General features: G+C 59.0%; 1 protein-coding gene across 1 annotated transcript in view; it reads left to right on the plus strand.

Moving 5' to 3' along the window:
* Positions 1-8,521, plus strand: part of NOM1 (nucleolar protein with MIF4G domain 1) — a 28,241-nt gene extending 19,720 nt beyond the window's left edge. Inside the window, exons 9-16 of the mRNA XM_055589428.1 lie at positions 735-1,058; positions 2,932-3,042; positions 3,819-3,986; positions 4,478-4,599; positions 5,309-5,441; positions 5,814-5,945; positions 7,183-7,292; positions 7,607-8,521. Of these exons, the coding sequence (XP_055445403.1) occupies positions 735-1,058; positions 2,932-3,042; positions 3,819-3,986; positions 4,478-4,599; positions 5,309-5,441; positions 5,814-5,945; positions 7,183-7,292; positions 7,607-7,763 (1,257 nt within the window). The 3' untranslated portion in view covers positions 7,764-8,521. The remainder of the gene's footprint in view (positions 1-734; positions 1,059-2,931; positions 3,043-3,818; positions 3,987-4,477; positions 4,600-5,308; positions 5,442-5,813; positions 5,946-7,182; positions 7,293-7,606) is intronic.
* The last annotated feature ends 969 nt before the right edge of the window (positions 8,522-9,490 follow it).

Below are 9,490 nucleotides of genomic sequence, written 5' to 3' on the forward strand. Positions count from 1 at the left end.
AGTCCGTCCTCACTGGGGATTTAACGCGGCCTCTGCTTCTCCAGCCGCCCACCCAGGCGTCCAGGGGTCGGGCTTACTCAGTCTTAAAGCAGTCCCTGCCCACCCTTCCCACTCCTCCTTGTGGGTTAATGCCCCACTGGAAGCTCCATCAGCCCCTCCGTGACTGGCCACCCACTCTGGTTCTGTCCCTGGGTCACTCACGTCTGGTCTGCCTGCCCGGGTCCAGCCCAGCTGCAGTGATCCGGGTCCCTGAGTCTCAGCTGGAGCGTTGCCCCTACCCTGCGCCCCCTCCGCGGGCCCCCGCCCTCCAGGCCCAGACTGAGCCGGAGAACTGAGCCGCGTTGGATAGCATGTTTTTAGAGATGTGGGTGTGTTCTTAGCAGTTTTCACAACTCTATTTTTCCGAGGAACCGGAGTGGCTGCTGGCCGCAAAAGGCGCCTGCGTTGGAGGGAGGCCTGGGCGGCTTGCTCTGTGTCCTGTGCAGTTCAGGCTCTCCTCTGGGAAGCTTTGTGCACTCAGGCTCAAGCTCTTAAACCTTCTGCCCTGTGGGATCTTATACCCCGCCACCTGTGTATTTTGTTAATTTTTAAAGCACGAATCCTTTTAACACACATTTAAGCTGAAAGACGCCCCTGAGAACAACCTGCTCACCCGAGGCCTGTGCGGTCACGTGTGTTCTGCTGTCCGCTCACCCGAGGCCTGTGTGGTCGTGTGTGTTCTGCTCTCCATGCAGGTGGGTGCCCACTTCCTGGAGGCGGTGGTGAGGAGGTTTGATGATGCGTATAAACGCGGGCGAGACGGGAAGGAGTGCGACAACCTGTTCGCCATCATCGCCCATCTGTACAACTTCCACGTGGTGCAGTCTCTCCTCATCTTTGACGTTTTGAGGAAACTTGTTGAAAGTTTCACGGAAAAAGATATCGAGCTGATCCTGTTAATGCTGAAGACCGTGGGCTTTTCACTAAGGAAGGACGATGCTCTGTCCCTGAAGGAGCTGATCACGGAGACTCAGGCCAAAGCCAGCGGAGCAGGCGGCAGGTTCCGGGACCAGACCAGGGTACGCGCCCCCCCGACCTGCTTCCTCACTGCCCTGACGCGGCCTCAGCATGCGAGCCCCATCCCAGTGAGCCCTGCGTCTCGTGCCTGATCTGGTGTTGCGGCTTTCTCTTCAGTCTGTGAATGAACCTCCTTCTTGACTCTCACGGGTTTAAGACCGTTCAGTTGTTCAAAAGAGGCTTACTGGGAAAGCCTGTGGCGAGGGGCTCGGGTCAATGCGCTTGGCCACCAAGGGACTGTGTGCTGCGGGCCTCAGTTTCCCCATCTGGAAGGTGGGGCTGATGGTAACTCCTGCAGACTGAGAGGCCTAGAGGAGCCTTGGGGGCTGGGGGGTGGGGCAGGGGCCCCGTTAGAGGGGCAGGGATGACCTCCCTGGAGAAGCTGTAGGGGGCTGAGGGGGCAGGGCCCTGTTAGAGGAGCAGGGACGGCCTCCCTGGGGGAGCGGGCAGGGACCCCTGTTAGAGGAGCAGGGACGACCTCCCTGGAGGAGCCGTGGGGGCTGGGGGGTGGGGCAGGGGCCCTGTTAGAGGAGCAGGGATGACCTCCCTGGAGAAGCCGTGGGGTGCTGGGGGGGCAGGGGCCTCGTTAGTGGGGCAGGGCCGGCCTCCCTGTGGGGAGCAGGCAGGGTCTAGCCTCAGGGCCTTGTGAACCTCCCAGGGAATTGGAACCTTGTCCCAGAGGCATGAGGCACGTGATGAGTTCTGAGTAGGTAAACGCACGTTTTCATGCTCAGGTCACTTTGGATGCAAAAAAGGAAAGAGAAAAGCCACCTTGGGTTGGGGCGATGATTAGCAGAGTTGCAGTGGGCGTGAGTCTAGGACTTAGAAGTCCTCAGACTTGGGGAGGGGGCGGGAGACAGGGGTCAGAGGTCATACCAGGTACCCAGCTTGGGTGTCCAGGTGGGCAGTAGGTTGTTGAGAGACACAGCCCGAAAAGGAAGACTGGCCCAGTTTTGAAATCCTGAGATGAGAGCCAGCTCATTGTGAGGAGGGAGGCGGGGCTGAGCCTTCTGAGGGTCTTGGGGACCGCGGAGTTGGGTGAGGTGCCATGTCCGCCATGGAGGGTCGTGGGAGCCGAGCAGGGGTTCCTGACCAACGCCCTTCTCCTGTGTTGGATGCTCAGGAAAGAGGCAGGGGTAAAGGTCAGCTCTTCGCATCAGGTGGCCAAAGGATTGGAGCTTTGGTTTCAGCATCAGTCCTTCCAGTGAATATTCAGAACTGATTTCCTTTAGGATGGACTAGTTGGATCTCCTTGCAGCCCAAGGGACTCTCAAGAGTCTTCTGCAACACCGCAGTTCAAAAGCATCAGTTCTTCGGTGCTCAGCCTTCTTTATGGTCCAACTTGTACATCCATACATGACTACTGAGAAAATCATAGCTTTGATTGGACGGACCTTTAGCTTTGACCATAGGGAGGTCAGCAGACACGTGCCTTTAGCTCTGATGGTAGCGAGAAGCTGGAGGAGGTGGGTGGGGGCGGGGGCTCGCTGAGGGCTGGGGTTGCTGAGCTGAGGCGGCGGCCCAAGTGCTCAGTGCACGCGTGGTGTGGGTTGTGTCTCAGCGCTCACATTTGGGGGACTCTGCTCTGGGCCTGTGGGAATTCTCACTGCTGTTCTTGCAGCTTTTCTCTCAGTACAGTGTTATTTCCAGTTTGAGAGTTAAAGAAGGAGAAAGGCGAGGAGTGGGAAGAAGTCGGGGTGGGAAGGGGACACCTGAAGCTGGTGGGGCAGCTGGGAGCCCCGGGCGGGCAGCCACGCGGCAGTGCTGCTCGACGGCGGCGGCGACCGCACACGGGAGGACACCCCCTCCCTTCCCGAGCTGAAGGGCCGCCGGTTCCTCCCTTTTGAAAGGGTGGCTCCTCCTGCCGTGTCTCAGGTCCGCTTCATGCTGGAGACGCTGTTGGCCCTGAAGAACAACGACGTGCGGAAGATCCCAGGCTACGACCCCGAGCCCGTGGAGAGGCTGCGGAAGCTGCAGAGAGGCCTGGTGAGCCCGCCCCCCTCCTCCGTGGGGAGCCCACCCTCCTCCCTGGGCGCCCCCCTTCCTCCCTGAGGAGCGAGCCCCCCCTCCTTCCTATGGGCCTCCTTCTCCTCCCTGGGGAACACCCCCTTCTCCCTGGGGAGCCCTCCTTTCAGCTCCTATGCTCCCCGGCTGCACTATCCCATGAGACTTCTGCAGCAGATAGAGGAGCCACAGGTCAGGTCCCCGTCCAGTCGCCGGGGTCCCCAGGTCGGGGGGAATCTGCAGGTTTCTGTGGTGAGACCCCGCCCCCCCCCCCCCCCCGTGAGCTGTGGACACCCCTGCACTGAGCCCTCAGCCACACAGAGACTCACAGGCGCGTCCTCTGGCTGGGGTCCCACCCAGACCATCGAGGTCAGCCTGGGAGTGAGGGCTCGTCTGTTGAAATTCCCTGGGACTTCTCGCCGTGGGCCCCTTTGGCGGCTCCCTCAGCCCCAGGCCTTGGTCCCGTCGCTGCGTCCCATGGATCACAGGCTGGTTGGCGGCGTCCTCACTGCCGGCGTGGGCTCTCCCTGGACCCCCGTGGGACCGCTGTCCTCCCACAGCACATCTGGGAGTGGGCCCAGGAAGCTCACAGGCGGAGTTCTCCTCTGACGCTGCCATCCCTCCCAGGGGTTTAGTGTCCGGGTTGTCGGCGACTCAGCTCAGCGTTCCGCACCAGCAGCACCTTCGCCCAGGCGGGAGCATCCTGGCTGGTGCTCGCGTGCTGAGCCACTGCACCGGCCGCGGCTGCTCTCTTCCAGGTGCGCGGCGCCAGCGCAGGGACGGACCCTGAGCTCCGAGTGTCCTGGGACAGCGTCCTGAACGCCGAGCGCACCGGGCGCTGGTGGATCGTGGGGTCCGCCTGGAGCGGCGCCCCGATGGTGGATGGCGGTCTGCAGAAGGCCCCGCAGAAGCCTCTCGCGGGGACGGTGCGTGGGGGACCGAGCCCGCGTGCAGGGACGGCGCGTGGGGGACCGAGTCCGCGGGCAGGGATGGCGCGTGGGGGACCGAGCCCGCGTGCGGCTGTCCCTGGGGTAGTTGACGATATCACAGAGGCTGCTGTGGTTTTGTGACCTCATGTGATTCCATTTCTGTTACTTTCTCTGAAAGTATCAAAACGTTAGCTGGGAGACTTAGACGCAGAGGCGAGTGAGGGGACGCTCGACCGCCCCGCCCCTCGCTCACACGGGAGACCGCCACATGCGGCGGCTTCCTCCGGGGCCTGCTCTGCGTCTTGCTGTTGCGGGGTGGTGCTCAGAAATGAAGATTCAGCACTTACATGTGTGACTTACAATTATCCCCGAGGTCAAACCGCAGGATTACACACATAAGTTTTTAAAAACTTCGTAACTGTACTGAAGCAAAGGAGAAATTTAGTGACATGTCTGTACGACCTACGCCCTGTCGTCCCTCTTTGCAGGTGAGCTCGAAGATCCTGGAGCTTGCCCGCAAGCAGAGAATGAACACCGACGTCAGGAGAAACATATTCTGCACAGTAATGACGAGCGAAGACTTTCTGGATGCGTTCGAGAAGCTCCTGAAGTAAGCCCTGTGTGCGCCTCCTCCTTGGCCTCTGAGTCAGGGGCTGGGGTACCCGCCTCCCCAGCGTCCCTCCTGCTGACTGACCGATGGTCGCTCCAGATGCAGACAGCTTATGATCTGTTGATTGGAGGGATCCAGTGGCCACCTGATGGTTCCCAGTGGCCGCCGCTTGTCATGAGTCGCTTAACTCTTCCTGTTAAAGTTGTCTTTCTGACTACATCTAAATTAAACCTCCCGTGTGGCTTCTGTACTCGGTTGTAATGAGATTTAAAAGCATCTGTGTACTTTGACAAAGTACATCTAAAAAGTCTAGTGTTCATTAATTTTCCTTTACTTGCTTCAAATTCAGGAAGAAATAGAGGGTGGGTATAGCAGGACTGTGCAGACTCCACACTGCACGGAAGGGGCAGGGCTCACTGTGTCCAGACCCGCCCACACAGGACAGACACAGCAGGGGCAGTGGCAGGGATGCGCTGCCGGCCCGCGGCTAAGACGCTGTCCTGTGGCTCAGTCCCCAGCCCAGGCCCTTGTAGGCCTGGGGTCCCCTGTTCCCGGGGCCGGGGGTCCAGTCCTGCCCCTCACCTTCTCTGCTCGGCTCACCTCACCAGACAGACAGCTGGACAGGGAGTGCCTCTGGGACAGCTGTCTGCCTCGGGCTGCCGACATCGGGCAGGTTGAAGGTTCAGAGCTCACTGCTTCTGCCCTCCAGGCTGGGGCTTAAGGATCAGCAGGAGAGAGAGATCGTTCACGTGCTGGTGGACTGCTGCCTGCAGGAGAAGACCTACAACCCTTTCTACGCCTTCCTGGCCGGCAAGTTCTGTGCCTACGAGCGGAGGTTCCAGGTGACGGGGCCGGGAGGCCACCTGCCATCACTGTCTGACTGCAGGCCCCGAGCCCCGCGTGGCGGGTGGGCTCCCCGCGTCCACGTGGCACCCCCGGATCCGCGTCACAGATGAGGGTGCCGTGACCTGGTGGACCGGCGAGGCGTCTGCAGTCCAGTGTTTCTCTGATTTGAGGGACAGCATCTCAAAAGAAAGAGATGACTGTGAAGCGGTTTCAAACTGTGTAACAAAGCCAGTGTGGTTGTTTCTAAGAAGCCTTCAGCTTAAGGATATTACATCTAAGTGATTAAGTGTCATACCTTTGGATTATGTTTGTAGTGATTATTTTAATTTGTGGGATTTTAACTTTTTTCCCCCTTCTTATTCTGTTAGATGACATTCCAGTTCAGCATATGGGACAAATTTCGGGACCTAGAAAATTTGCCAGCCACTAATTTTGCTAATTTGGTTCATCTGGTGGCCCACTTGTTGAAGACGAAGTCACTGCCACTTTCCCTCTTAAAGGTGTGTAGAGCCCACGGAGTAACTCAGGGCACTGAAGCTGAAAGCGCAGCTGGGCCTGGAGCCGCGGGGCCCGGGGCAGACCCCGGTGCGGTCACAGTCCTCGTCTGACGTCACAGTCGCCTCTGCATTCTGGTTCCACGTGCCAGGAGCCTCCCCGCCGGGGCGCCTATGGCCCTGCAGTGCGTTTTAGGGGAAGACGTCCTCGTGTAAGTGGACGTGCAGTCCATAGGCGTGCTCGGGGCCCAGAGCCGGTGTGTTCGTTGCCTTGGGAACGCACGCGTCCTTGGATCCTGCCTCGCCTGGGAAGCGTCCTCACCCTGCGGGCGGCGTCGGGTTGCCGGTGGCTTAGGGCGCCGTGACAGCTGCTGGCTGCTCTCCCTGGGGCCGGAGGCACGAGTGCAGGGGCTGCTCACACACCTGTCGTGTTAGCCTCCTGTGCCTTTGGGGTGGGGCTTGGGCGTCAGACGGCGCAGCAAGCGTGAGGGCCCACCGCCTCGCCCCACACCCCGGCACGGGGCACACCCATGGCACAGACCTCTCTGGCTTTCTCGTTGCTGGGGGGATCTCGCCTTGTGTTTACTGGAGTTTGAGCTCAGAAGGGACGGCACACGGCGTGTCCCTCAGCTGCAGTAGGTCCTGGAGACACCCCTGAGCCAGGGCAGCCCCTCCTTCCTTCACAGGGGTCTGACTGGGCCTCTGTCTGCACGTTGTTCCCCCCGTACCGTTGGTGGCGCAGGGTCACCGGGCTGCGGCTGTCCTTTACTGTGATTCAGCATAAGCTTGAAATGTATCCTCGTTGATCTCTGCACTTCTGTTCTCAGATTTTATTAGTGTTGTATAGCATTCCACTGTATAAGTGTACTGTGATTTTTATATACACAAATTTGTCCCTCCTGGACCTAGATTCTGTGTGTGTGTGTGTGTGGTCTTAGGGGGTAGTTTCTCTGAGGCGTGGAGATGATCGCACCTGTCTCAGTTCTAGGGAGTCCTGCTTCGCTCGGTGCCCCTCCACCCCTGAACTTGACTGAGCTCTGCTGAGTCCCCTTGCCAGCGGGCGCACACCCTGCAACCGTGATGAGAGGGCGCAGGGCCTCAGCTGGTCACTTTATAAAACTGGAGATAACCTTAGTTAAGGGGGCGGGGGAGGGGGTAGCATTCCCTCAGACTGTGCTTAGAAATCATTGAAAAGTTGGCTAAACCTGTGTAACGTTATTATTTTTTATCCTGACTCTATTAGGTTGTGGAATTCAGTGAACTGGACAAACCCAGAGTCCACTTCTTACGGAAAGTGTTACATATACTGCTGATGGAAACAGAAGTTGAAGACCTTGGTTTGATTTTTGCAAGGTTTGTTCCCAGCGTTTTGATAAAACATATGGAGGAGAAAAGAGAAAGCATTTCACTCACATTATCTTAGAAAAGCGAGCTTGTTGTGCTGTATGTGGTATTTAGGGGCAGCTTTTCAGTGTAAGTTGGATGATGTGGTGAGCGTTACTTGGGGGTGGGAGGCTCGCCTAAGAGGGCACTGAAGGGGTCTGTGGCCAGTACAGCACGTCTGCACTGAGGGCTGTGCCTCGGTGGGAACCGGCCAAGCCTCCCTCTCCGGGTCCCCCGACGGAGCGCCAGGAGCTGGTCACCGACGTGTGTCCCTTCCTCCCCAGGGTGTCGGACAAGCCGGCGCTGGGCCTGCTGCGTGAGGGCCTGAAGCTCTTCATCAGCCACTTCCTGCTGAGGGGCGCCCCGGAGGCCGGCGCCCTGCGGGAGCGCGCCACACTGTGCACCCAGGCCCTGCAGGGGCGGGGGTCCCTCAGGATGTAGGGGAGGGGGCCTGTCTGCAAGGCATCTCCTGTACAGCTCACTGGAAGGCGGGGCGGCTGGAGCCCTGTATTGTAAGCTAGTGTATTTTGCTCCAGGGTTGTATTGTATTTGTATTTTAAACCATTTTCAGATAACTATTTATATCTTCAGGAGGGGGCCGGGCAGGGCAGGCCCTAGGCAGTGAGGGAGAGGGTGTGCAGTGTCTTTTTTTTTTTTTTTCGGAGACAGGATGAGCCCGAGGTTACAGTCTGAGAGAGACTGGTGGTGGTTGTATCTTTGTATATCGGTTAAAAATTCAGAAGTCGTCCATCAAACGTGCCTGATGCTGTGTTGATACATGAAGTGTCCTGGAGGCTGCTGTCCTGGGAAAGGTGGCAGCTGACCTGGGCCTCACGGTGTGGGGGTGCTCCTGGCTCCTCACCTTAGGTTCCCACTGGGGCAGGCCAGCTCCCCCAAGTGTCCCTAACTCCACACAACTCTGAAGCCCCCGCGTGAGCAGACGGAGCCTGGGCTGGCCGGCCGCGCCTGCTGAGTGGGTTCTCGTGTGGGAACTCAAGACAGACCGCCCGCAGCGGGCATGCCCGGGTTGCCCCTGAAGCACAGCGCCTGCCCCCACTCACTGCGCCTGGGCAGAGCGCAGACGAGGCGAAATGTCCGCGTTGCTGAGTCCGGGTGAGGTTTATGCAGATGGAATGTATTTTTATAACTTTTCCTCAAGTTTTAAATTATTTCAAAATAAACAATTCTTCTAAAACATGCATACTGCAGAACTCATTCTTTCAAGGTGTGAAATATTCTGTCTTTCCATGAAAATAATTAAGCTAATTCGGATCACCGTTGGCTCCTTTTTTGTATTAACTGTAGTGGTGGCCACGCGGGGTCCTCGTAGCTGCAGGGACGTCTCTCCGGTTGCGGCTGCTCTCCGGTTGCGGGGTGCAGGTGCTCGTTCGGGTGGCGTGTCCTGTCACTGAACGCAGGTTCCAGGGCGCCTGGGCCTCTGCAGGTTCGGCTCTAGAGCCCTGTTGCTCCGAGGCACGTGAGATCTTCCCAGGTCAGGGCTCAAACCCAGGTCTCCTGCACGGGCAGGCGGATTCTTTACCACCGGACCACCGAGGAAGCCCTAACCTCCTTTTTAAAAACATGGCTTAGTCCTTACTGTAAAGCAGTGACCCCGTGTCTGTTGCTGTACTTCCCTGCGAGGTGCCCCTGGGTCAGCAGGAGGAGCCAGAGGGACGGCCTGCGCCTTGACCTTGACCTGGGCCTGGGTGGCCAGGGCGTTGGTCACCAGAGCTCTGGGCTCAAGGCTGCCGACTGGGGGCCGCAGACCGCATCCCTGCCAGGGTGTCAGGGCAGGGCGCTGCGAGTCTGCGCTGGGTGCTGCTGGGTGTGGCAGGACTCGGCACCGGCAGCTGCTGCAGAACCTGAGCCCGTCTGGGATCGTTTCCGCTCCCAGCTGCGGTGTGGCTGTTTGTCCTGAGGCTGCGGTGTCTGAATTACACCAGCTCGAGGCCTCTTCCAGGGGCGCCAAGTAGGAGTGGGGCTTGGTCTCACTCAGCATTTGCTGGGGGCTCCTCCATGCCACACACGGAGTTGAGCCCCGGGGCAGCTTGAAGGTTTCAGAGACATCACGTGCCCTGTCGCCATGTGCGCCAAGGGTGGCCGGCAGCCAGCCAGCCAGCCAGCCCCCGTGGGCCAGGCATGGCGAGCTTGCCGGAGGAGGTGACCCC

Source organism: Bubalus kerabau, chromosome 8 (genome assembly GCF_029407905.1).
Source record: "Bubalus kerabau isolate K-KA32 ecotype Philippines breed swamp buffalo chromosome 8, PCC_UOA_SB_1v2, whole genome shotgun sequence".
Lineage (NCBI taxonomy): Eukaryota > Metazoa > Chordata > Mammalia > Artiodactyla > Bovidae > Bubalus > Bubalus kerabau.